Source organism: Pseudopodoces humilis, chromosome 7 (genome assembly GCF_049639895.1).
Source record: "Pseudopodoces humilis isolate 2021_Gansu_Grassland_sample_001 chromosome 7, ASM4963989v1, whole genome shotgun sequence".
NCBI classification, from domain to species: Eukaryota; Metazoa; Chordata; class Aves; order Passeriformes; family Paridae; genus Pseudopodoces; species Pseudopodoces humilis.
In genome coordinates this window covers 26,947,000-26,973,444 of record NC_142206.1, presented here as the reverse complement: position 1 = coordinate 26,973,444, position 26,445 = coordinate 26,947,000, and the positions used below count along the sequence as shown (strand labels likewise).

Genomic DNA, 26,445 nt, shown 5'->3' with positions numbered 1-26,445 from the left:
CACAGAGGAAGAAAGAAGATCAGAACAAACATGCTGTGGTAGACTGATGTTGAGGTCTGGTTCTTGTCTGACCACCACAATGTCTTTTAGCATTGCCTGGCTTGTCTTCATTCATACAGGAGATCAAATCTGCCCATTCTGCTCACAGGATCTTGCTGCACTTCTCTACTCACACAGTAGCTGCCTCTCACGTAAATCAGTACTGAAACATGAGAGAGCAGACACAAGTCAACTCTCCCAAGAAATGCTGTAGTACGTGAAATTCAAGAATTAACAGTTGCAAAAAGAATAGAAATATCAAAAGAAAGACAGGTAAGAACTTCCAGCTGCAACCTGAATAAGCTCATACTGCTGCCCAGAAGGACCAGGTAGATTGTATTTGCTATTCTACCTAGAATGTCATGGTAGCATGAATTAGCTTCTTTGTCCTTGAAAACAAAATACAGAAAACCGTGCAAGAGTCCATCTGTGCTGATGGGAGAGAAATAATGCTTCCAACAGGTTAATTTGGAAAGCTTTTAACAACAAAATTCTAATTTAGAAGGATCAATTATTCGCCATTCTTAAACTCAGCAATTTCTTAATACCTATCACCCGTACCATCTTTTTTTAAGGTAAACTTGGAAAAGAGAACTTTCTCTTCTTCAAGGCATTAATACCAATTAACATTGTGCTGTACATGCATACATCTCATTTTTGTGAGATATTTGCGTATTTTACTCCATCTGTGATACTGATGGGAAACACTAACAACTGATTACCCCATATTCACATTTTAGTAGGCAGCAGTTTTTGAAGTGCAGGTGAGTTAATTCAGTACATCAAAATGGTGTAAGGGCAGAAATTAAGTACGTTTTCATACAGTGGTGTTCAGTCAAAGCTGACTGCAAAAGTGGCATACCTTATGCTATTACATATTCTTAGGCCTCTAGGAGAGGAATTAAATTGTGATTCTCTATGATAATTGTATTTTCTATGTTCCTGCAGAAGGATTTGCTAAAATCCTGCAGAATTCTTCCTCCTGAAGAAGAATTTGCTTGTGCAAATTGACTGTAACACTAGAGGCAGCTAGTCATTGCTATAGGCAATCTTTTATCTGTAGAACTTTTTTAAATGTTGTTGATAAATGCTTAAGAAGAGAACCTGTATGATTTTTCAAGTCATTGGACAAAATTTCAGGGGAGAATGTTTTTGTTTGCCCTTTGGTACAGACACCAGATATAAGAACATTGCACTCTGCTACCTCTGAATTGTGCAAAGTAGAGTGGCTCTAATGTATAAGCCTGAAACACAAAATAGTGCCAGTGACAATAGTTTTCCTTATCTAAATGCAAAATGGCCTTTCTTTTTGGCATGAAGATAAAATGAGTTTTGCTTGTTTCAGAGTTGACACCAGGTTACATTTTGCTCCTCATCTTTCTTCTTCCTTGGTTATAGTTACAAGGAAGGAAATGATAATGAGAGCTTCCTAACCTATGCAGGAGCATTTGTCTGGAATGAAATGAGCCCCGGCCTCCTGTAATTCAACGGCAAATCTAACTTCCATATCATGTAAAACAATACAAAGCTTTTTGTTCTCTGTATTTAAAATACTGTGGTACTGATTCCGTAAGACTTACAAAATGAGATGAAGATACAGCCTATATATAACCTATGTCAGAAACAGGCATCACTCATCCATTCCTCATTCTTCTGTACTTCTCTGCTTTAACCGTGTGACAAAAAAAGAGACTACCCTGCCAGTGCAGTAAACACGATGCCTCTGAAGAGAAGGTGCATTTGACAAGCTGGGAATAAACAACAGCCACGCTTAACATTGAATTCTGAGGAGGACACCCATAAATGCCTCAGAATGCCTCAGTCCTAGACCATTCCTAGAATAAGCAATTATCTCCAACTCCTCCTGTGATGCCTTGAACAGCTCAGACTTAAAAAAATTCAACAATAACCAAGGAAACATTATAACTATTAGAAAAGGGACGTACTGAAAAAAAACAGCTATTTCTGAGGTTTGTTTAATCCAAGAACCAAGTAACTTGTGTAAAATAACTCCTGATGGTAGGAGCCATAATGTAGTGGTGGTAGTAACCATAATGTTACTTTTTTACCTCACTCTCATGCCTTTTATTTTTCACAAGGTGACATTAAACAAGGGATGATACAGACAAAAATCTTGGTCAAAATAAATGTTTGGATTTTTAAGAGAGTAAGAGGATAAAGAAAAGACATTTATTAGCCAACTGCAACAGAGTTAACTGGATACTGGTAATTAGTGTTTAATGCCACCTATAGCAGAATGTTTCCCACTGGGAAAAACATGGGAGGCAAGTCCACTTCGCTCCTTTCAACGTCACAGGCCGGAGCAGAACATACATCAGCACCCAACAATACAATCTTCTTATGTATACCCAAGTTTTCACACATCTGCAAAGCAGAAGTAGTAGCAGCCATTTGGATGTTCTTTCTTAATGGTTCTCAGAGGGGGCCTAGGAAACTCAGAAGGACCTGGTTCTTGTGACATGGAGCTGGAGCTGCAGCTGCTGCTTCTGCTGCTGCTTCCAGCCACCTGTGCTCTAGCTCTGTCCTTAGCAGGGGAGAGCTGGGGGGATCCTGGGCTCAGGTATCCAGCTGTGGTCTGAGTAGATGCAGTAGCATGTGTGGTTGGGCCAGTGTTGTTTTTCACATAGACGTTCTTGATAGCCACAAGTGTATGTGCCATGATGCTGATGCTGTTACTCAGATCTTGCATGCCTTGCTGCAGCAGCTGAAGATTGTGGTTGACACTGTCAAAGCCAGACTGGATCACCTGTATTTGGGTCTGCTGAATCTGCAGTAGGTCCTCTTCAGTCATTTCATTTTGGTCTGCCTGGGACCTGCCTTTTGTTTTGGCTTTTACTTTCCCAGAGGAACCACCACCTGATGTCCCCAGAAAAGGCAGTTGTTCTTGACTAGGTGGAACCGCTACCATGTCCTCAGAGCTTTCTTCTGGCTCTACCACCTTCACTACTATTTCTTCTTTGAGGTTCATCTGCTCAAGACTGGATTGATGAGATGGGCCAGGACTGCCATTAAACCCTAGAAGGGGGGTGGGGGGGAAGAAGAAAAGCAAAGCAAAGTGCGTGAGAAACTTCATAACCTCAGCGGTTATATATGTTCTCATCCACTAAGCACTAAGGTTAGTCCTTGAAACAAGACTTTAAACTCACCCTATGTTATCTTTGATGGTTTTAGGATACAAATTACCTCAATAGGTGGCATTCACCAGCTGACCGTGTATCTGCATACTACAGCTCCCTTACCACCACAGAAGCCAAACTTTAGGAACCCAAAGTTCACTGCAAGCTCGTTTCATGCTCTATCGTGCACGCAGTAAACAGTAAGAGCATTGCTGAAACATTGTGATTGCAAGAATCCCTTGGTATTCCAGCATGCTAGGACATTATCTCCAGCACGTACAAAGTTATTGTGCTCGCAGCACTTTGTACTGGCTGGACCTGCGTGCTGCCATGGCTTTTTTCATTTGCAAGAATAATTACTGCAACAGTGAAGATCGGTGGCCGGGTCTAACGCCTCGTGGAAGGGCACCATCTGTTACGAGACGCAGTTTTTACTCTTGGGTGCTGCTCTCAGGCACTTTTATGACCTAGAGCACGAAGTTCTGTGTGCGTCCATATACGTTTGCCTTTCCAAGGCTCCGAACCAGAGCCTTCCTGCGGGGCCGGTCCCCGCGGCCCCGGCGCGCACGCAGCGCCGCTCCCCCGCAGACCGGGGCTGCCGCGGGGGTCGCTCCCGCACTCACCCATGTCCCCCACGACGGCGCCGGGCAGCTCCAGCGTGTCGATGCCGCCCACGATAGGCACGGCCTCGGCGGGCAGCAGGGAGCCGTAGGCGCGGCGCTGGCGGCGGGCGGGCGGCGCGGCGGCGGGCGGCAGCTCCTCGGGGGCCAGGAGGAGGCCGAGGGCGGGGGGCGCGGGCGGCCCGCAGCCCTGCGAGAGGCGGCACAGCTTGCTGCGGTCGCGGCGCTTCAGGTCCCGCCAGCGCTTCTTCAGGTCCTCCACGTCGCGGGGGCAGGCGGCAACGGGGTTCACCTTGTGCCGGATCAGCTCCCACACCTTCCGCTTCTGGCCCGCGGAGGCGCGGCCGGGTCCCGCCGCGAACAGCAGCTGCTCGTGCTTCAGCACCTGCTCGATCAGCACCTCCGTCTCCGCCTCGTTGAAATTCGCCTTGCGCCTTTTCGGCGAGTCTTCGGCCATCCTCCGCCGCGGGTGTCGGCGGGAGGGCGGGCGGGAGGAGAGCCGCGGGATGGGGGGGCGGGGATGGGGACGCCGCTGCCCTTCCCTGCACCCCGGTTCGCGGGTGCCGCCGCCGCTAGGCCGGGCCCCGAGCCCTGCTGGGGAAGGAAATACCGCGCATGAGAGGAAAAGACGCGCACGGACCGGCGCAGGCGCCCCGTGCCCCGCGTGTTGACATGGGGAGGGGGCGCGGCCCCCGCCCGCCTCCCCGGCGGGAATCCCCGCTCGGCGCCGCCCCCGCGGGAAGGGGGGACACGCCGGGCCCGCCCCCGGCGCGGGTTGTGCGCGTGCTCGGCGGGAGCGGGGCCGGGAATGGCGGCGGTTTTGGAGCTGCTGCTGCAGGAGGAGGTGCCGGTCAGCGCCGTGGTGCGGTGGCTCCGGCACGGCCCCGGCCACCGCCCGGCTGAGGTAACGCGCGCGAGGTCGTCTGCCAGCAGCGCCCTGGCTCCGGCGGGGCCGGGCCCGCAGCCACTCCCCCAGCGCCCTCCGCTGCCGCGGGCCGGGGCCGTGCGGGAAAGTTTGTCCGCCCCGCGCTGCTCGCGAAGCCCGCGTGGGTCAGCCCGGGGCCCTGTCAGGTGCCGCTCCGCAGCTGGGGCCGAGCTGCCATCGAGCAGCCGGCGGCACCGCCTCCCGGCGCGGGCGGGCTCCGGGCACGGCGGCGGGAAGGCGAGGCCGCCGGCGGGGAACTGCGCCGGGAGCTGCCCGGCAGGCGTGAGGAGCCCGCTGGAATGCGCGGGGCTGCGCCCGCCGGAGCTCAGCGCCGCCGGCGCCGGGCGGCTCCGAGGCGGGAGCGGGGGGGCGGGCCCCGCGGGCGCGGGAAGCGGCGGGAGCCCGGGGGAAAGCGGCGGGAGCCCGGGGGAAAGCGGCGGGAGCCCGGGGGAAAGCGGCGGGAGCCCGGGGGAAAGCGGCGGGAGCCCGGGGGAAAGCGGCGGGAGCCCGGGCTGGCGTGTGCCAGCACAGAACCCAGCGAGGAGAGGGGCGGGCAGCGCAGCGCAGCGCAGCTGGTGTCCGGAGGGAACGCGGTGACACCGGGGCTGACGCTTCCCGCGTCGCTGTAGGGAAAAGTAGCGGTGAGAGGAGGACGAGGCTGTCAGCGCCCGGGGCTTGGCCGTGGCTCTGTGCTGGCGCCAGCGCGCCTGCCGGCTGGATGCTCGTCCCGCTTGGGGAGGATCTTTGTGGGCTGGGAGAGAGTGCTCGTTGGCTGGGTTCTGTAACGAACGATTTGGGTTCCTGTGGAAATAAAAGCATTTGTAAGTGTAGATAGAATAGGAGTGCTTATATTTCACATAGAGAATAACACAGACAAACAATTGGTATTTAAGGCATCTTCTACCTGAGCCCTTTGCGTTGTGTTACCTCGTATTAAAGCTTACTGGTATCACCCACATGAGTTAGTCGGGTACTGCTATCGTCTTGAACGTGTGGGAAGAATGGACCAGCACTTTTATGCTGTGTGGTATTTCTTCAGCTGTGACTTGCAGAAGCAGACCTGTGGACATTATCAAGTTTGAGATCCTGCCAGCTGAGCTAGTGCTATGTGGGTGAGGGGTGTGGAGGTCAAAAAGTTTGCCCTTGCAAGGGAATTTCTTGCTGCCTTTTGCTGTTGGGAGCAGTGTATGGGAGCAGCATGAGAAAGCAAGCGGGAGGTTTGCAGCTGGCAGCTGTTGACAGGTTGCTGTTATCAGTTATGGAGGAATCAAACCTTGGTTAACTTGGACAGAGAAAGATGAATGACAACAGGTTGTGCTCTGACAAGTTGGAGAAACTACCCAACCTTATGCATAGCATAGACTGTAATCATCTTCATGCCCTTGTGCTAATTCCAGGGGAAGGAAATGCTAGGCTATGCCTTGCTCTAGCTCTAATGGCAGTTTTGGGTTGGAGATGGTCTTCTGACACCTCATGGGGTTTGTATTCTGACCTGTGCTTTTTCACTGACTGTTGGCTGCTTGGCTTTGTCATCCGGGCTGTGTCAGAATCTCACGCTTCTCCAAGGAGCTGAATTGGTCTCGTGTTTTCAAATATGAGTTTTAGTATAAGTGTTGAGGATTGTGTGAGTCCAGGCATGCTTTCACTGCTTTCTTTCAGGCAGAAACCACCTTCAGAAATAGTGTTTGCTTTTTGGGCTTTTCATCTAGTAGAGTTGTGACTATAACTTGACTGGAGTACGTGTGCCATGCTTTCAGTATCAGTAAGGAAAAAGTTGCTGCCTTTGAAAACTTCTGTTGTTGCAGATGTTGCTGAATCCCATTGAGAGGAAACAGAAACCTAGTGCAGTGTTAGGAACAAAAGAATTTTTACTCAGGGTACAAAACTTCAAACTCTGCATATACTATGAAGTTGTTTTTGTCTAGATTTACCCGTGTAAGATCACCACCACCTGTTTAGATTTCAAATGTGTTGAGTCAGTGGTGGGGCTTTTGTTTAAGTTTCTCAAGTATAAACTTCGTGTACCCTGAAGTTGCACAGTCTCTGTTTAGACCTATGTGAGGTCTCAAGCAAAATAATTTAACTGGAATAGAAGAACAGCTTTGGTCTTGTATTTGGTGCTGTAGGACTCCAAGTACTTCAACGGTTGTTGTTATAGCACCCCTCTGTGGGAGCAGGTGGCATTCACAGAAAAATAGGGCACAGAGACCTTGCAGATTTTAGATTTTTCTGCTAGAATTAGATGCTTTCAGTACTGATGGTTTCAAAATATTGAACTCGGGGGTGTCACTTGCTCCGAGTCCTTCCTGGCCATAGCTTCAGTGAGTATTACTGATATTTCCATGGAACAGTTGCACTATTTTCCGGTCAGAGACCAAGGTGAATGACTCCATCTGAAAACTTGTGCCAAAATGGCTTATATGTAGGCTGATTTTCAGGTCTGTGACCAGCACTATGGTTGCTTGAATTTCAGTGGCCTACTTTGACAAGTCATGTTGGTTTTTATTGTATATTGAAGTCCCATAGTTACTACTTAAATATATCTGGGTACTTGGACAGAAAGAAACAGGTAGCATCTTTATATTAACTTTTTGTCTACTTTTCTTGCAGGAGAACCACATCCATGACAAGCTGGTATCTCTTAGCTTGCTTCAGAAAGATTTTGTGCCTTTTCTGCTAAATTTTTTAAGGGAGCAGACCAGCCAGATCCTGACTAATGGACCCCCTACTCCTGCTAAAACTCCTAATTCCAAGGCCCATGGGAGCCAAAGGACAGGGTCAGAAAGGAGGGCAGGCCATGCAACCAGCAGCCGAGTGCAGCTCTTTTCTCAAAGGACTTCAGTGACCACCTGCACCACAGATACCAGCTTTTCTCCTGCTGCAGCATCCAGTGGTTCCTCTTCCTTTTCTGGCTCAAACCTGTCTAGCCCTTGTGGTGATTTCCTCAGCGTGGTCTCCAGCAGCAGCCCGAGCTTTGGGCACAGCCCTGTGCTCCACCAGGGTGAGAAGCGCTCCTCTCAGAAGGCCAGCCTGGGGAGCTTCCTGGCGGCCACGCCCGAAGCCCTGCCCGTGAGACGAGGCCGGAGGAAAGGCAGCAGCTCTGTCGGTGCCTCTGGCCGGCAGGTAGCTCGTGACCTGGGGCGCTCCCTTGCTGAAGAGGAGGATGGAAAGAGTGACAGTGGATCGTGGAGCGGAGGGAGAAGGAAGCGGAGTGAAGTGCCTCTTGTTCCTGCCAGATCCCTTCCCAGCCAGCTCAACCTTAACAACTTGGAGGAGTTTCCGCCCATGGGTGCTGCCTCTGGCTGGACAAAGTAAGAGCAAGTCTGCCTTGCTGTCTCACTGGGACTGTGCTGCAGGTTGCAGCTCCTTGACCAGCAGTTGTGCGTGCCCAGATGCAGAAGAGGCTGTAATGCACAATACCTGGGCAACGTGGTCAGAACTGCTTTGTTCTGGTCACCATGTAGGGAGGGGAATATTGCCTTGACAGGGAGTGAGGTTTCCCCTCCATGGACTCACCCAAGACACCTCTTTAGCCTCTCGCTTGTGATGCTGCCTGCAGCTTGCCAGTGCACAGCCCAGCTGATACAAAGCTGAGCACCTTTGTCCTTGCATGTTCTAACAAGTCAGCGTTATCTCGGCTCTTCCCCTTTCTCATTTAATGGTAAGGAAGAGCAGTCCTGGAATGCTCTTCAGCTTTACTGATGCTAGCAGAAAAGCTTTTGGATTGACCTTCTGTGGCTTCTGGTAGCAGATGTTAGTGTGCAGCTTCTTTGTGCTGTTTAATTGTGGACAAAATAGCAGGCTGTGTTCTTCTGGGTCTGCAGCAAGCCCTGGTCTCCTTGGTGACTTTGGCTAAGCTTCTGGGCAGCTGTTTATGCTGTGGTTGCCTCAGTACTTTAGTCTTTCTCTTTTATTCCTTAAAATCCTCATTACCAAATATAAAACCTTTCTGTCAGCCTGTTTGCTCTCTATGTCGGTCAGTGGCCTCTGAAGGTGGGACTTTATAGCTGGACATGGAAAATTACAGCTAAAGATTATTAGATGTGTGAGTCTGTACAGCAAATCCAGATGCTGGATGTGGGTGATCCTCTGGATGAGGCTTTGGCCAAGAGATAAGGTGTGTTTCCAGCACAGACAGCAAGTCTCCTTTCCTCAATTGCATTAATGCTCAACTAGGAAAAAGGAGGAGGAAAGAGGTCACCAGTCTTTGGATATCAATGTTACAGCGATTTTGAGAATGCCTTAGCAGTCAATATGTAGCCACCAGCATTTCCTTGACGTTTTGTTTCTGTATCCATTTCCATTTTTTAGCGTTTTTTGCTACTTTACCAAGGATGAATCTAAGTATTTTATATAGGAAGGATGGGTTTCCCTGAACTTACAATGTAACTTGGAAACCTGGACTCTAACTGATAGACAATGGCAACTTGATTGATTTTGGTTTTGTTTTTCTCCTGGTCATGTTAGAAACTAATTCACCAGCAGTTTCTTACTAAAATGCCATATCCTGTCCTTTCAAATTAGAAACATTTGGAAGGGTTGTGTGGCACTGTATTATCTGTTAGATGGCTTGATATTTGATAATAAATTTTGCTGCAGGTTTAGCAGGCTGTTTTTGGCAGGCTATAGCTCCATGACTTTTTTTTTTCAGTGACAGAATAGAATTGATAACTGTAGGTACAGTTTAGAAATTCAATATCCCAACTTGATACCCATTTTGTTTTAGCATTAGGTTCCTCTTGGAGAGTTGATTGCATACCTGTCTTGAGACCTAAGTTTTTTGTTGTTGTTTAGCTTGATTTTAATGGAATTGCTTCTCTTTTTTTCAGCAAAAGCAAACCATCGAGGCGAATCAACCCAACTCCTGTGAGTGCCGAGCGGCCCCTCTCAAAACCAAAGACCTGTTTCACTTCTACGCCCGTCAGCCGGTCTCCAGCTGCTCGCTGGTCAGCTGGGTCAAGCCTTGAGGCCTTCACTGCTGCCCAGGGGGGAAACCTCTCATCTGTGATAAGCAACAGCCTTCAAGAGGAGAGGGAGATGTTGAAGAAAGAACGGTACAGTCTGAGCAGGGGGGTGATTCTTAATTCCCTTGTGCTCTGGTTCCAGCCAGGACAGGGTTCATTTTTGCAGTAGCCAGGAAGGGGCATGGCCAGGACAAAGTGAAAATGACAGAATATCCAAAACAGATATTGGTGACCTTAAACAGTTATTTGCCTAAAGCCAAGTGTGTCTGTGGTATCAGACAAGGAAATTAGTGCACCTAGCTCATGTTAGTCATTTTAGAGGTGTGCTGACTCTGGAACAATGACCCTCACTTCAAAAGTCTAGTCAGTCCTCACTGCTTTTATGAGATTTCCTCTTCATGGGCTCGTATGTGTGGCTATCTCCTGTGCGTTTTTCCTTAGATTCCACAGGTGAAACAATTGGGTGCAATTAGATTGTGTTTGAAGATTGCACCAAGACACATTGGTTTGGAGAAAATGAGTTAGTGATGAAAATGTGTGGAAAGTGTTAATGGTTTTGCAAGGTAGGTAGACTAACAGAAGCTTGCAGTCAGAAAACAGCACACAGGCACTTGAGATCCTGTTTTAAAGATTACTACTGCAGTTATCTGTTGAAAATTGCTGTCAGATGAGGTGAATTCTACCTTCTAATTTCGTCTCTGCTGTTTGGTTAGTATGTGATTTTCATTGCTTGTAGAATGTTACCACTGTTAGTCTGTGAAGATTGATACTTAGAAAGAAACCTGAAGTGCAGTAGTTTGCTCTATTGTTTATGGTTTATAATTTCTGACAGAACTGTTGCAGTTCTTTGTAGGTTTTGTTCTTGGGGAAACTCCTCAGAACACATGGGTGCAATTCTTTTCCTGCTAAGTTTTGCCATTCACGTCAGTGGGACCAGAACTGGCTGAAACACATCCAGTATTGTCTAATGAATTGCTGCTTGTACTGAACCTGCAGCAGAACTGCTCAGGATTCAAACCTGCCACTCTGCACTTGAGTCTAGCACCTATTCCAGTCTGAATTCTACCTGAAATGTCTCAATAATGTGTATCAACTGAAGTAAGTGGAATAGCAGTATGTGCTGGGCTGGGTCTTGCCCATGAAGTGATATTCTCATCTGACCCATCATACTTGAAAGCTGGGAGTTGCTGTTGTGTCCTCAGTAGTGGTGGTGAAGTACAGAAGTAATATATCAAGTACAGAAGCAGCCTTCTGTCAGCTGGGTCCCTTTGAGCAAGGGCAAAAGATGGATTTCATCCTGAGGTAGATGACAACACAGGCAGAAGTGAAGCGGAGTCTAACTGCATTGTTGGAGCCTTGCCTTGGGTTAGGTCACAAAGTACTTAACAGTGGGCTCGTCCCTTGGGTGGGATCACAAAGTACTTAATGAATAATTTTCTTCAGTTGGTTGATTATGTTCATTGCAAGGGAGCTGTTGGTAATCTTTCTACTTCCATTTTGGGACCAACTGTTCTTCATCACAGCAGTCCCACTAGAAACAGGCCAATAGAAAAGGTTCTTTGCTGCAGGTAAAAATGTTTCTGACTTCCCCAGAGACCTTAAAGTGAATTAAAGATTTCACTTTTGAGGTGGTGTGTTAAGATGTGGTGTGATGTTCCAAGTGCAAATGTTCCATGGAATCTTTGACAGTCATTTGATATTGCTGTTACTGGCTTGTGTCCTTTATCTCATGTCTCTTACGTATGCTACTCAGTGCTGCATTTTGGATGACCTCTCTAGATATATTTTTGTACAATGTCTGCGTATTTAACTGAGTGATCATTGTTGATTTAGAATCCGGCAGTCAAAGTAGGTTGTTCTTTCTGTTGTTTAACCTGCCAGAATGGGATTTCATTAGCTGTTGCACTGTTCCACTTAGAGGTATTGGGTCTTCTCAGCGTGTCATTACCTTACATACAAAGGTATGGATGTAAAACTTTATTTTCATAGGTTTTTAAAAATGTCTGACTGTCAGAAATCATATGTGCAAAGATTTTTAGGACCTGGTCTCTAACAGATTCCCTGTCCTTAACAAATATTAGTTCAGATGAGAGAAGCAGTAACATAGGTTAGTTGGTTAATTTGGTCAAAGTACTACACTGTTTTAAGAGAGTTGGACTTTGAATGGGATTGTTTAGAGTCTTTTGGTTGCAAACCCCAAGATCTATTCTCCGTAAGAGAAAGATGACTTAAGTTACTGTCATGCTAAAAGCTGCTTTAGTTAGTGTAAATGACATGGCTGAGTTATTGCAGGATTTCCTTCATGCTTCCTCCTACTTCTAGAGGAAGAAAAGACCTCTTCTGGCTGCATGGCTGCTGCTGGTCATCCTCACTCACATGGTTATGTTGCTGCTCTTGAATTTCAGATGCAAATTGCTGCACCAGGCGTCTTCTCCTGCAGGGATATCTTTCGATCCTGGTACTCCAACTAAGCCTAGCTACACTCGCAGTGCCAGCCTTCCTGCTGAAAGCCATCTGGTGACCTGTGCAAATCCTGCTAAGGTTTCCTGCAAGAAACAGTTGGAGTGTCTGGCACAGCTCTATTCTTCATGTATAACAGGTGAGGACACAGAAGATGTGAGATTGACCTTTCTTTGAGCTTTGAACTTCTATGTGTGTTGTGAGAGAGAGATAGTGGGAAGTGGAAGCTGTGGGGTAGTTGTAGTGTACAAACAAGTGACATCTGGAAAAATAAACTAAGCCAACACAGTTATTAAAATAAATGAATACTTGGTAGAAGTTTAGGGAAAGAGGTGACCCTGATGCAGTACTCTGAGCTGCAGTAGGCTGAAGTTGTATGTCCCATCTGAAACCAGGCTATTCCCTAACACATATTTCCTATGCTGATCTACACTGTGATTGTGTTGTGGGGAGAGAGTTCTTTGCTGACTACCACAGAATGGGAATCTATCTTTTTTCCTTTGTGTATTAAAGCAGAACAGTATTGAATAATCCATCTTTAACATCTCAATTACTCTCTCCCAGAAAACCTGGTACCAAATATTTTTCTGGAACTGTTTTTTGTTCTGCAACTGTTGACATCTAAAGGCACTTCTACTGCAGAAGATGGGGATAGTGACCCTGAAATCAGTGAAATAAATAGAGGTAAGTAGTAGTAATGAAGGGAAAAAATGTTCCTTCCATAGAAGGAGAAAGTGTTATAGAGTAGCTTAGCTTAGACAGTTATTCTTAAATTACATAAAAATGCCTTATTACCACTGTGGGACTCATCTGAGATGCTGACAAAAGTCATGCATATATGGGAAGTGCTTCCACAGTATGATAGTGGGGTTGTTAGAAACTGTTTGAATCTATGAAAAAATCTTGAAACTATGAAATTTTCTGCTATTGCGTGAGATTTGTTTAGCTACTTCCTAACACTGACTTTTAGAGAGAAGGACAGATGTGCTCGAGTTGCTTCTCCACTGATCTGGCAACTCAGATGGGCTGTTGACCCATAAACTATGTGTTTATTAAGCTTCAGGTTTGGATCTGAGAGCACAGGACCCAGCCATATTGTTGCATTTGTTTTTTGGCAAATTGAGCCTTAAGCCCGATGCACAATTAGTACTTTGATATGGATATTACAACAAAAGAGTGGCTTTAGGATGAGACTCACCGCACCCTCCTCCACCCCACATGCCTCAATTTGATTGACCTTTGTTTTGCTACTCATTGGTTCTTAGGGCTGAGATTTGGAATGTGAAATCTTCAGCTATGGGAACATAATTTTATGATTGTTTGTAGTTGGTCTACTTTTCCTGTCCTGTAGCTGCTTACTGTTGTTCAGAACATTGAGAAAGAAAATACTCATACAGCATTAAATAATTCAATTGCCTTTAGTGTAGGAAGGCTAGGGAATGGAAACTTCTGAAAATTGAATAGGGATATGGAAGATTATTTTTGAGTATGTCAGTTCCTACTTTCCTTAAAAACTAATTGTTGGTCCTTTAGTTTATAAATGGTAAAAGGTACTGGTGTCTCATGTTTCTTTTCCTCCCTTAGATGTTACAGGGAGACAGCATTTTGAAAGTGTGCACAACTGTGTTTATTTTGCTGTTCGAGTCTTGGATTATCAATATGAGTGAGTTGAATTCTTTTTGCATCTGCTTCTGCATTTTGCATCTGTATTTGTGTGTGAGAACCCAAGTGTGCTTGGGTTTTAGAACTTTACCAGTTACAGGCACAGAGTTGTGAATTTTTCTTCAAAATGTGCAACTCGACCTGGATTTGGATGTCTGGGGGTTTCCTTGCACAGATCTGTCCACTGAACTTTGTTGTAATTGTGCAAGAAAAGGAAAGTCAAGAGATGAGAATGATAACAAATACAGATACTGGTAGGATTTCCTGCTGGGTACATGTGGTTTAGAACTCCTTACTTGGCAGCATCATAAAACGTAAGCATAAGCATTTCCTTAGAACAGATCAGGTGTTGTTTATGTCTGTCTGTCTCTCTGAGTTTTATCCCCATTATCTTGGCAGAATTATTTCCCATTTAGAAAAGGGGATGCTGAAGCTTTTGGCCGAAAATGAACGTATTGCATCGTTTTCTCCCACCTTGCACAAGAGGCTCAGACAGGCTTATGAAAGCAGCACAGCCAAGGTAAAAATTGGCAGACCCCGAGTGACATTGCTTCAAGTCTTTGTGTTGTTCTTTCATTTGCAATGGCTTTGATGTTAAGTCTCATTCCTTCTACTTCATCTTGTTGTGTTGTCTTTAGAAACTGTCTAAAAGCTACTTTTTTTCCTTGTCAGTGGGTGGGTGAGTTGCTGGGCTCAATGAGTGTTAGCTGTGAATCACTGCTGGCCAGCCTTGCATTGTGCTCCAGGCTCTGACCTCAGCCAGTGACTTCGATAGGGTCAAGTTTTCCTTTTGGAATTCTCACCTAATAAACATGGATCCCAGGAGAATGCTTAGTTGGGTGCAATATCAGAAGGTAGTTTCAAAGATGTGGATTACTTTGATAGATATGGACTCCTTTTAGGCCAACAATATTTCACAGGAGGCAATCCAGACAGGGAAAAATGGTTCCCTTGTGTGATCAGCTGGGTTGGAGAACCAATTTGCTTGGTAGGAACTGAATGGTAGAAATATATTTTGTATCTCATTTCATCCCAGTTACACTTGGCAAAGAAAGGGCAGTGTACTGAGACTGGGACATGTCAGTAGCTGAGCTTTAAACTTTTAAATAAAGGTCTTGTTACTTGAAGAACAGGCTTTTTAATTGGAGAAAGAGTAAGCTGACAAAAACTGCCAGCCAGGATCCTGAATTTTCTCAAGCCCTATATTGAAGGTATACCTCAACAATTTGTGGGTCTTTCTACACTGTATCAATACTGGTTGCAATCTGTTCAGCAGAGATTTAAGGAGACCAGATACTTTTTTCTCCTAATGTTGAGTGACTGCCTCTGTCCCCTAATGTATATTGTAAAACTGTTAGTGTTTGCTAGTAGTCAGCAAATGGGAAGTAGTGTGCCTGAGCAACTCAGCTAGTGATATTTGTTTCCTCATCATGCCTTTTCCCTGCTTTTTTCTGGGTCTCAGATTGTTTAGAGACTTCCATTAACTTAATGGCTGCCTTTATATTTTAACAGGTGTCTCTCCTGCTGCCATGCTCTGTACAGTCTGTTTCTTTTCAGCCAGAAACTGATAATCGCTCTAACTTTCCCAGTGACAGAGCATTTCACATATTTAAGAAACAAAGGTAAGTTTCTTCTACTTTTCCTGGATGCTCACAGGGTATAAGCTTTGCATGATTGTGAACAAAGGATATTAAGAATGTCTTGTGTATGCTACGTGCTGTAGAAATAAATCTTGAAATTTTTGCTCTAATTAAACGAAAAAAGTCTTTGTCCATATTGACTGCAGGAGCTAAATGGTAAATGTCTTTAGAGAAGAACAGCCTAATTCTTCAGGAGTTATTGAGACTTCTGATAATGCCAGTACAGTGTGTCAGCCTACTGGATTGCTTCTGCATATAAATCTGGTATGCTTTTGTTCTTCCTGCCGCCTCCCTCCATGCTTGCAGCAACAGGGTGAGGGCAGAATGATGAGTTGTCTTGGTCCTTTTCTTTTTCTCATAGGTATTACTTCATGTGGCTTATTCTTTCCTGCCTCTCAGTCTTCCCTATGTCTGTCTGGTAATGGCTGCTTTGGTCATTCCATCATAGATTGGGCATAACAAGCTTAAGTACTTGCTGTCAAAGACATGGAAAATGGAAACTCACTGAAGTACTGCTAACATTTATGAGTTTTTCAAAGGTATCTGAATGCTTGGAGGCTGGAGTTATTTAATCTGAGGTAGATTCTTGCTGGGGAGCTTTGGAGCAATTAATGTTCAGTTGTTGCTTCAAATTTTGAAGAGTGAGAATTCATTCCCTTAAATACCTTGATTCACAGGGATATATTTTATGAACTTCTGCGTGAATGGGAGGATAACCATGAGAAAACTGGCTGGGACTTTGAAAGAGTTCTGGGCAGCAAGATCAGGTAGGAGTCTTATGCAGTTTCAGCTAGCTCTTTAATGGATCTGGATTGCTGTTGAATCATACTGCACTTGGCATCCTTAGTTCCATGTTCTGCCTGGTCCTGTGCACTAATCTGTAGGGGGCTGTGTGCTGCTTGGAGGAGACTGCCCATGTACACTTGCTTCTGAATTTAAAAGTATCAACAGTTATCCTAAAGAAACAAGCCATAAGTGGGAAGGGCCTAATTTGATCAGTCTTGATGTTGCTTCTTCCCTTTCAAAATCACAGAAGGAGCTACTCTCAAAACCAGTGTATTGTTGTCTGAACATTGTTATTGTGTACATTTGTGTGTGCATGTCGTACTTCCCATGTCTGACTCCTCTTAGGCGAGGAGAGGTGAATATAAGAACATAACAATGTGTGCAGAAGCTGTTAGCTCTTCTAATTATTTCAGGGGGCCTAGGGCATTTGCTCTGAAAACAAGACAACTGTGTCTCTTTCTGGGGAAAGCAGACAGTTTTGTTCCTTTATTGCTTTATCAAAATGCAGTATATAAAAAGACACTATTATAGCGTTGAAAGCAGTTGCCTTGTGGGTTTCTGTGTTAGTCTCAACCACCAGCCTACTCAAGTTACATGTATGTAGGTGGCTTTTCACCACAAGAGCAAAACAAAGCTGAGGCTTAAACTGAGAAATTTTGGGGCATCAGAAGTAGTACCATTTCTGTTTCCTTACTTCCATATGTGTTAACTCTCAACTTACTGTTCTGAGCAAGGAAGAGTGGGAGCTGAATGAGTTTATTCTTTTTTACTAAATAACAGCATTATTGAAGGAAAGGAAGAGATTCTTTTTATATCTAGAGCTGCGTTTACTCTGCAGGTGCTCAGGGAGAATTTTTGTTTCCATGTCAGCTGCAGGTGGGGCTCAGTGCTTGGAAAACTGGGGTATAAAGATACTGTTTTTTTTCAATGGCCTTTGGAGATTGCGTTCTTAAAAGCTTTTTTTTTAATGTTTTTGGTATAGTTTGAGCTTAGAACACTGTTTTTTGTACCACAAAGTTCCAGTCAGAATTTTATAATGTTTTCCTTCGCAGGGCCATGATGGCTCACCTATCTGCAACCTGCAACCACAGCCATTTTGCCAGGCTCTTTCAGAAACAGCTTATCCAGGTAAATGACTTGGGTTTTTTAATGATTGTATACATCAAAGCTGATTTGATCCTTCCTGGGCCTGAGAAAGCAAGCTGTGTCTTGTAAGCTTCTTTGATATTTTCCTATTGGAACTTTTTTGGGGAAGAAACAAGTTTTCAGGATGGGAATTTCTTTCCTTCTTCAGAAGTAATCAGTGCTAAATTACCAATGAAGTCTCTATAAATCAGGAATAAGGCACACTGAGAATTTCATGAGCTGTAAGCATTCATTCTTCATGGCTATTTACTTTGACCTTCTAATTTTAGAATTAAAAATTTTAATTTAGAATTAGACAGTTATAGTTTCTAGAGATTTTAGGGATGTATTTTGACATTTGTTAAATGCAGAGGTTCCCAATTATGTTTGTTAGCAGCATGAGTGCAAAAAATCTCAGGTGGTTCTGTGTAACACTCAACAGGCTGGTTTTGGTACAGTATTGCTGTTGTAGTTTAGAGGGGGGTGGTTTTGGCCAATTTCAAGCCTGGCTTATTGGTGGGCACCTTTTGGAGAGCAAAACAGCCACAAAACCTCACCTTGAGTATTGGCCCACACTCATTGCCAGCAAGTTGCATGCAAGCTATTGGAATGTTGTAAATTCTTCTAGTGTCAAGTCTGAGTTTGCATCAGTGTCCTGTCTGATTGTATGGGTGTGTTTGTGGAAATTGTGGGAAACAGGTAAGATTAAGTTTGTTGCATCAATGGGATTTAATTAGTCCTAGGTGCTCTATTTCTCCTTTGTATCTGTGTCTTCTTAATGAAGAATGCAGGATTTCACAAGGGTAGCCAAAGATCTAAACTGATAGCTGAGTGTCTTCAATGGATCCAAGGTGTCTGGAAAGTGATTTGCAGAATCTTGTGTGTATTATGATACTCTTGCAGAAATGAACCGAGACTGAGAACTTGTGTCAAGGCCTGATAGTTTAAAGGTAGAGAAGTGTAGCAAGGTTCTCCCTTGAGAAGGTGAGGAAACTCCATTTAGAATAAACGGACCAAGTACTTGCTCACTTGATAGACATTCTTAAATGTTGCTTTTCATTATGATCTCTCTCGTTAAAACTACCATGACTTAGATGTAGGGATATGCAGTCAACTTTTCCTGTTGCTGAGCATTTGCTAGGTTATGTCTGAAGTGCTGTGTCCAGTCTTGGGCTCACCAGCTCAAGGAAAGACTTACAGACTTACTAGAGCAAGTCCAGCTCAGGGCCATGTAAATTATTAAGGCACCAATCATTCTTTGTACTGGAAGAAGCTGAGAGCTGGGGATATTCAGCATGGAGAAGAGAAGGTTCCAAGTTGTCCTAGCACTGTTATAAATACCTGCTGAGAGGGAATGAAGAAGAGAGGGCAAGATTTTTCTCTAAGATTGATAGTGTTCACTAACAGGTCAGGAGGCTGACCTGACTGAACAAGAGGGTTGAATTAGATGATCCAAGGGGCCCCTTCTAAACAGTTCTGTAATTCTCTGACTCTTGAGTTGTATATGTGTGTTTGAGGCAGTGGGGCATTAATTTTTAAATTTTATTTAACTCTGTGGAAGTTCCAGGAAAACCTGCTCTGGGAATGTGTGGTGCAGCATCATGGGCCTTGGAGACTGAGCTAAAGAGCCTACTGAGTGGTTCAATGAGATATGAGGGTGATAGGTGTTCTCTCCACACATCCACACTTAGCCTGCTAGATATGCCCTAGTTAGATGTGTAGGGATGGAATTCCATCTCTCACAAGACCTCTAGGCTATTTATGGTCAAGGTGGGTAGCATGTTTTGGCATGGGGAAGAGTTGCTCCGTATGTGGGCACCAGGAAAGATCATGCTTGGATTACTCCAAAAACAGTCTTGAGAGGAAGGGATAATATGCTGGGTGAGAGATGAAGTGAAATGATGCCTTGTTACAAATATTCCACCTTGCTACTCTTTCTGTCTCCTAAAGATGTGCAAAGGTCCTGTCAGTGGTGGTGCAAGCTGGGGAGACACTCCAGACCAGGATGTCCTTAATATGCTGGGTTCTGATAATCTGAGCCGTCTGAAGAGGCTGCAGGAAAGATTTGTTGTTCCTCAGAGCATCAGAGGGCCTTGTCCACCCCCTTCGTTCCCAGGGTGCCAACAATTCTTCAGGGACTTCATCCTCAGTGCTGGAAGGTGAGCAGCCTGTGCTTGCTGTTCCCTCTGTGAAATGTGTGGGCAGTGGAAGCACCAGCATATTTCTCATGCAGCAGGGAGTTATCCGGAAAAACTGGGACTAGATTATATGGTAATGATTTTTCTTGTATAATCCCACAATATTTTCTTGGAGCTGTCAGCATTTCCCAGTGCTACCTAGCAAGGACATTGGACTGGATAAATGCTTCTTGTGTAATAGTGCATGAAGCCAAGGTGTACAGGATGAGGCCAGATTAAGGGCTTTGTTTAATGAGTTTTTCACAATTCACAGCATGGGGGAACTGTCATCTATGGGAGATTTTGATCTTAAATTCAGTTGTTTTATAGATTCCTCCTTTGGCAGATCAATTTTATTATCCTTATGCTGAGACTTGTTACATAGCATCTCTGAAAAAGTATAAAAGAAGAGTGGAAATGAAGGTGGTCAGCCAGTCCTAAGTCTTCTCTCTTGCTTTCTCTTCTGTCAGTCTGTTATGCTGTATGTCTGCTGATGCTTGTTACAACTCACAAGACAAGCTTAAAATTTTGCAGTGTGTTAGTTGAGGTTTTACTGCTGTTTTCAGCCCAGTCTGACTCATCACCATCTTTTGCTGAAGCTACCAGTTCAATCATCACCTGATGGATAGTCTGTGCCTGAAGATACTTGATCTGAATGGCCTTACTCTGGTGGAGCACGAGCACAGCGATGGGGAAGCAGATATGGAGGAGCAGGTAGGCTTGCTTTGTGCAAACACATCTGTCAGGAACTTCTCTGAGCTGTTCCAGTAGTCAGACAATTACTGGCTTGACTGTGAGTTGCTTGGAGCTTCCACCACTGTATTTACAGGACAAGAGCTTCTTAATTTGGTTTTATCATAACTCTGTAATTTGCCTGTTTGTCTGAGCCCCTTGCCACTTACTTGCATGCTTCAGGGTGCTTTGTAGAACTGTCATGAGTGCACAATAGTTGAGAGAGTGAAAGTCTCCTCTTTGTGTTGTTATAACCTGTTAGATCAATGAAATAACCAAGTTCAGCTGTGGCATCCCATTGGAATAAGTTCCTTGTTGCTTTTCCATATAGAAAGATTTTAGTTACATTGAATTTGTGGTCATCCCTGTTCAAAGGTGTACAGGTGTTTCTTCACTCAAGTCTACGTATCAGGGGTGTCACAGCTTATAGCCTATTAGCCAAGTAGCAGCCAAAGGTTCGTGGAGATTTGCAGAGTGGTAGTGCTATAAAGGAGACAATGTGAGATCAGCCCTGCCTCTCATTGACTCTAAAGTTCTTAAGGCAAAGTTATGATTGAGCAGCTGCTTCTTTTAGAAAGCTCTTAAATAATTCCTTCTTTAGTGAAGAAGTGAAGCAGTGGAGACAGAAGCAACTAAAAATGCTTGACAAATGTGTATTTTGGAAACTTATCTTTATTAAAAGCAGTGATGAAGTGGCCCTTTTGCATAATGGAAGTTTAGCATAGGCATTTGCTTTGCCAGTGTAGGGAAGCATTGACTCAGCTTGCTTTCCCTCACTTTAGGATGAAAAGAAGCGTTTCACCGTGGCCCTGTTGAGTCTCCGACTCCTTGCCAAGTTCCTGGGCTTTCTTGTTTTCCTGCCCTATCGCACTGCGGAGCAGCCAACCAGCGACTTGCAAGATTCCGCGTTGGTGCTGAGAAACCAAGTAAGAAACTGAGCATTGCATTTGCTTGACAGGCACTTTTTCTAGCCCAAGAAGGATTGTGTGTGGTCATGCACTTTTAAAGTGATCCAGTGCTTCCTGGGATGATGTTGTATGCTTCTGTGTCCCTGCTGCTTATTCTGGGGTTGGGAACAAAGGAGAAAAGAATTTGTGTAACCTCGAAAAGAGGGAGCAGTGTGCCAATGGTAAGGTACTCAGTCTTCTGTTATTTCTGCTAATCTGGGTCTGTCATACCAAAACTTTCACCTAGCTAAGACAACTTGTATTTATGGCATAAAATCCAGCTACCAGGACTGGCTGTGTTAGTTTTGCACTCATCTCCCAGCAGTGTATCACTGAATGGAAGCATTAGACCTTGACTCCACTTTGTACATAGTCAGGCTTTTAGCCTTGCTTTTTTGAAAGTCCCCTTTGGTTGCAGTCATAGTTTAGTTTTTACCTCTGGTCATGTGCAGATAAGCGTTTTTGTTAGCCAGAAGTCACCAGTACAGAAGATGAAATGCTAGAAAGAAAATTCAAGATACAGATAAAAGTTTTTCTATAAGTATCAAAAGGTAACTTCAAACCGCTGCTTTAACTTCTCTTGTCCTTTAAGACCCTGCCTGCACTGGATATATTAAAGCTTCTGAGACAATCTATTCGGGATCAACGTTCTGTCCTCACTATTCCTTGGATTGTGGAGTACCTTTCCCTTGTGGATCATATTGCTCCTTTCCTTGATTATTACAGGAAAGTGTTTGGTCTCTTGCTGCAGGTATACAGGTAAGAGCCTAGGAAGCTATATCTATAAAGAACTATTCAGTGAATGTTTGATATTTTTTTTTTTTTTTTGATGCAAATCATGCATACTTTTTATCTTAGATAAAGCTGCAAAGACAACACAGCCTCAACTTGGGGATTAATACTTGATTCAAATATGTATTTTTTATCAAGTAAATAAAATCTTTAAATCCCAGTTGATCACTCTACATCTGCAGCTGTGATTGACCTTCCAGCTGCAGCTTGAATTTTGACCTTAAACCTATGAGGTTTCCAATGCCTAAATAATTTTCTAATTTTATTTCCTAGATACATGAGGAAAATTTGAAGCACATTCTAGAGAATGGCTTGTCTAGTGTAAACTTAAGACAGGATGTTGTAATGCAGGTGCATACAAAAAAGTAGAGCTTACTCTCTCTTTAGGCAGACATGCAAGGAATGTGTTCATGGTGATAGATAGTGTAATTGGTAAGTGAATGGTTAGAGAATGTTTTCCTTAGTGAAAATAGAGCTGCTGAAAACTGACATTCTTTCTTGCTGCTTCTGCTGCATGGCAGGTTAATGGTCCTTTCTGAAGAGAAGGAGATGAGTTTCCTGAACAAACTGCTGATCCTTGCAGTTCTGGGTTGGCTTTTTCAGGTAGTGTCTCCTGTGTGCATGTAACTCTTCTCTGAAGAAAAAGGGCACAGAACTCAACACAAAATAGTATTGAAATTAATTAAAACAATTCAATACAGTAGTTTGTTGTTTTATCATGGGTTTTTTACATTGGTATGGGGCTTAAAGAATAACTGTATTATAGTGGAGAATTATTTTCCTTCAGTGGATTTGTGTGAAGCAACAGGTTTTTTTCTGATAGGAATTGCAATTGCATCTGAAACACATTCTGTACTTACTAATCTTCAGCCTTGTAAGAGAATTGGCAGCTGGTTCCTGTTAGAACTGGAAGCTCTTGTCACAAAGGTGGTGCGCTGGCTGTCAGCCTTGAGTTTCTGTGGATTTTATTAGATAGAGGGATGGTGTGTGATGAACTTGTAAAATTCTTTTGTGCCTCCAGTTGGAAGCAAGTTAATTACTTAGCAGGAACCTGTTGGAAATGTGGAAGATGTTGTATGGGGAGGGTAAGGAAGGTGGCTTTTGTTACTCTGATCACAATAAGTCTTTAATTTAATGGAAAATTCTTCTCAAGGCAAGAGGATCCTTAGTGCTAGGGGTTCTCTTTTGTGGGTGGCAGGGTCTGTTATCAGAAACGGTGGAAGTTACTGACTGTCTTTTGGATTGCAGCTGTTGGGTTTTCTGTTTCAGGTTCCATCAGTCCCTGAAGAGTTGTTTTTTACTACTGATGACAGGCAGGAGAGATTTATGATGGATACTGTGACATCTGCTCAGGCTTTGGTGAGTTAGTGCAGCAGCATGTCCTCTAAATCTGTGGGTGAAGATGGACCTACCACTTCCTCAGGAGTTCTAAGATTTTTTTCAGGAGTTTGGCTTCAGGGCAGCTGCACATGAGCAACTGAGCATATGGAGACTAGTGGATGTGATGCCCAGTTTGTCCACGTTCCTCAGTTGCATTGCATCTGTGTTATGGGTTGTGAACTCCGTGTTACAGCTCTGGGTTTTCTGTCAGGCAAGAGCCATCTCACCTGCTGCAGTAATTTGCAGAACAGGTGCCAAGTTATGCTGGAGGATCAGATGCTGTTTTCCTGCAAGGTGAGCTGGTAGAACTGTAGCTCTTCCCAGAAATAAGCAAAAGTAATGCTGAACAGAAATAGAAATGTGGGAGTGTAAGAGCAAGGTTGCTGTTTGTGAGATCACCTGTTTTCCAGTGTCATGATTAAGGGTGGCTGAACTGCAAATGGTATGAGCAAGCAGGAAAGGAGGTGAGGGTATGGCATGTGTGATGTTTCAGGTAATTCCTAGACATTCAAGGAGATATATAGTATTCCATGGAAAAGGGGTATGGATGCTAAGAAATATTGCCTTGGTGGATGGGATCAGAAATTCCTGTTCCTCCCATGGCCCTGCCTGTGCTGTGTTGATACTGAGGTGACATTTCTCCACGCTGGCATCGTGTTCCAGTGAGTCTGGAGGAAGGCACTTGTGGAGGTGTAATAGCATACAGCTACAATACATCTGCATAGCAGATGGGCCTCATTTATTTTCTACCATGGAAATGTTTCTCCCTTATGAGCTGTGGCAACAGTCACAGTTCCCTTCTTTAACCCAGCCTTTAGCTGGGCATTGATAGTGATCAGGGCAAAGGCTGAGCTACACTAATAAAATGAAGAGCAGCTCATTCTCTGTTACAGGGCTGGACTTGGGCTGCAAAGTTCATAATTTTACTGTGTACTTGGAATCCAGCTATTGTTTTAATGGAAAGGTAGCCCTGAAACCTGCCTGTGACCACATGTATGGGATTTCTGACTTGAAGACTGCTTCTTTTGTGCTGTATCCTTTCAGCATTTCCTTCATTTTCTCACCAGGACTTTGTACCCTTGGTGGATCAGCAGTTACTTTATACTTGCTGTCCCTATCTTGGTGAGTATTTCACTTATTTTTGCTGTCTACATATTAGTATGTATTTACTTTTTTCAGCCAGTTGTTTCTATTTGTTGTTTGGTACTGTGAGTCCTTGGATCACCTTTCTTACTCCTCCTCACAACTTAAGGTCTCAGTTGTGTATACAAGAACCTTGATAAGAAGCTGTATTGCAGGAGCTCCTGCAGCTGTGGATAGTATCTGGTGAAGCTGGGGGAGGGAGGCTACATACTCAGGATAGTTGATCCACAGAGCTTGATTCCAGAGGGACAGGGGAAGCCACCCCTCACAAGCTGTAAGGAAGCATTATAACAACACTACTTTTCCATCCTAGGTATAGGAAGAGGTGTTTGTACTGCATGGAATGTCTTGATCCTTGAGCATATTTCTGCTGCCAGGCAGAGGGGAAGAATCCTTTTGTGTCCTGGTGTTTTGTCAGGTTTTAGTTTGAGACAGCTTTTTCATGGAATCTGTCTACCAATGGTGAAACTCCTCTCTGTTGACCACAGAGTCCCAGATGGGGAGATGGTGCTCTTCTTCTTGGGACTTAATGGGAAAACTGTGTTAAACCTGTATCGCAAAGGCTTCTAGAGGTGAATAGGTTGTCCAGCTTTTCCCCCAGTATTTGCTCCTGACTCGTGGAATTTTTTGTGAACTGCTTGCCTTGTTGTCCTTGTAGACTTTATGGTTCTTGCTTGCTACACTAAAAAGGAATGCATAAAATAACCTGCTCCCTTCTGAACAAGTCCCATGTGCTAGGGGGCTTTTTGGAAGCTTCCTCTTTTCAGAGCCTTGCTGTGCCCTGCCAGTTGCACGTGTGGGATGCGCCCTCTGCTTCACTGAAGCTTCTGCTTTTGTAGAAGCTGAGAGAATCTGCTCTGGGAGCAGGACTGGAAAAGTGAAAGTCTCTTTCTTGAGTTTTGGTATTAATTTGTTTTTTCTCCTTGCTTATGAGGTTGATGATTGCTTTTGTGTGTTTTCTTGTACAGGTGAGCTGCGTAAACTGCTTGCCTCTTTTGTGGCTGGTAGTGGAGGAAAAAATGGTGGTTTTATAAGGAAAATCACTCCCACAGCTGCAGAGTCCTTAGCACCCAAGGCTTCTGTCACACAGCGGAAGCTGCAGGTAATGAAATTAGGGAGTCACAAGGGGCAAAGAGGCAGGAGAAATTTGCTTGTGTAAGTGTAAGGTTACACAGTGGTCTCTTGGTGCCAAGGAAAGAATGGACCTAGATGTCAGGGAAACATTGTGTTTAACAGTCAGGTTTTCTGTTGTTTTTCTGTTACAGTCATGTGGCTAGAATATTGTGTGGGTGCTGAAATCCAGATAACCTCAGTAAACATTTTTGCAGTTGGAATAACTAGCCTTATTTATCTGTTTCTCTCTTCTTTAACATTAAATGTTGGTATGTTTCTCATACTTTGTTTTGGTTAGATTGTAGCCATGCTTTCCACTGCAAGAATGATGTCTGTAGGAGCCTACAAGATTACCAGTCTGTAATTAAAAGGGCTTGTTCTCCCAAAGATGAGCCCTGTCTGGTGACTCACTGGTAGACTCTGTCAGAACTCTCCCATTTCCTCTACAGGTTTTTTGTAGCTTCAGAAACCTTGATAACCCTTTGGGTTAAATGGTTAGAAGGGAGTAGGGAGTAAAACTGGAATGATGAATGCTACGGTAGCAGGAAGTTCTAGTGGAGGCAAATTGTCTTTTCCTACGTCTCTAATCAATTGCAGTGCTTTCTCTTGAACAGGTAGATTTGGAACAGGCCTTCTTCCACAACCAGCCTCCTTCCCTACGGAGAACAGTGGAGTTTGTGGCAGAGAGGGTGGGATCCAACTGTGTTAAGCACATCAAGTAAGTGCTGGTCACCTGTTCTGTGACTTTACATTACAATTAGGCAAGGAGTTGATCCTTTAGACTTGCGTGTATGAGGGAAAGA

At 44.5% G+C, this 26,445-nt stretch overlaps 2 protein-coding genes across 2 annotated transcripts in view; one reads left to right on the top strand and one right to left on the bottom strand.

The window, feature by feature from the left end:
• Window positions 1-1,224: 1,224 nt before the first annotated feature.
• Window positions 1,225-4,490, bottom strand: LOC102110697 (uncharacterized). The gene is made up of 2 exons (XM_005522602.3): window positions 3,800-4,490; window positions 1,225-3,075 (listed from the first exon to the last, which is right to left on the bottom strand). Exons 1-2 carry the CDS (start codon window positions 4,251-4,253, stop codon window positions 2,417-2,419), a joined length of 1,113 nt encoding a protein of 370 aa, XP_005522659.2. The 5' UTR covers window positions 4,254-4,490; the 3' UTR covers window positions 1,225-2,416.
• Window position 4,491: 1 nt separating this feature from the next.
• The window catches only part of CDAN1 (codanin 1), a 31,736-nt gene continuing 9,782 nt past the window's right edge, over window positions 4,492-26,445 (top strand). Inside the window, exons 1-19 of the mRNA XM_005522601.3 lie at window positions 4,492-4,700; window positions 7,332-8,032; window positions 9,551-9,775; window positions 12,091-12,284; window positions 12,710-12,829; window positions 13,730-13,808; window positions 14,207-14,327; window positions 15,320-15,429; window positions 16,125-16,214; window positions 17,286-17,361; window positions 19,309-19,517; window positions 20,135-20,249; window positions 21,050-21,193; window positions 21,807-21,973; window positions 22,528-22,609; window positions 23,276-23,365; window positions 24,454-24,508; window positions 25,498-25,631; window positions 26,257-26,360. Of these exons, the coding sequence (XP_005522658.2) occupies window positions 4,605-4,700; window positions 7,332-8,032; window positions 9,551-9,775; window positions 12,091-12,284; window positions 12,710-12,829; window positions 13,730-13,808; window positions 14,207-14,327; window positions 15,320-15,429; window positions 16,125-16,214; window positions 17,286-17,361; window positions 19,309-19,517; window positions 20,135-20,249; window positions 21,050-21,193; window positions 21,807-21,973; window positions 22,528-22,609; window positions 23,276-23,365; window positions 24,454-24,508; window positions 25,498-25,631; window positions 26,257-26,360 (2,912 nt within the window). The 5' untranslated portion in view covers window positions 4,492-4,604. The remainder of the gene's footprint in view (window positions 4,701-7,331; window positions 8,033-9,550; window positions 9,776-12,090; window positions 12,285-12,709; window positions 12,830-13,729; window positions 13,809-14,206; window positions 14,328-15,319; window positions 15,430-16,124; window positions 16,215-17,285; window positions 17,362-19,308; window positions 19,518-20,134; window positions 20,250-21,049; window positions 21,194-21,806; window positions 21,974-22,527; window positions 22,610-23,275; window positions 23,366-24,453; window positions 24,509-25,497; window positions 25,632-26,256; window positions 26,361-26,445) is intronic.

Bases quoted from the DNA above. Each gene is read 5' to 3' on its own strand.
- LOC102110697 (XM_005522602.3), bottom strand. From the start codon at position 4,253: ATGGCCGAAGACTCGCCGAAAAGGCGCAAGGCGAATTTCAACGAGGCG. The intron at 3,076-3,799 runs GTGAGTGCGGGA...CCCCCCTTCTAG, and splicing joins CGCCGTCGTGGGGGACATGG to GGTTTAATGGCAGTCCTGGC.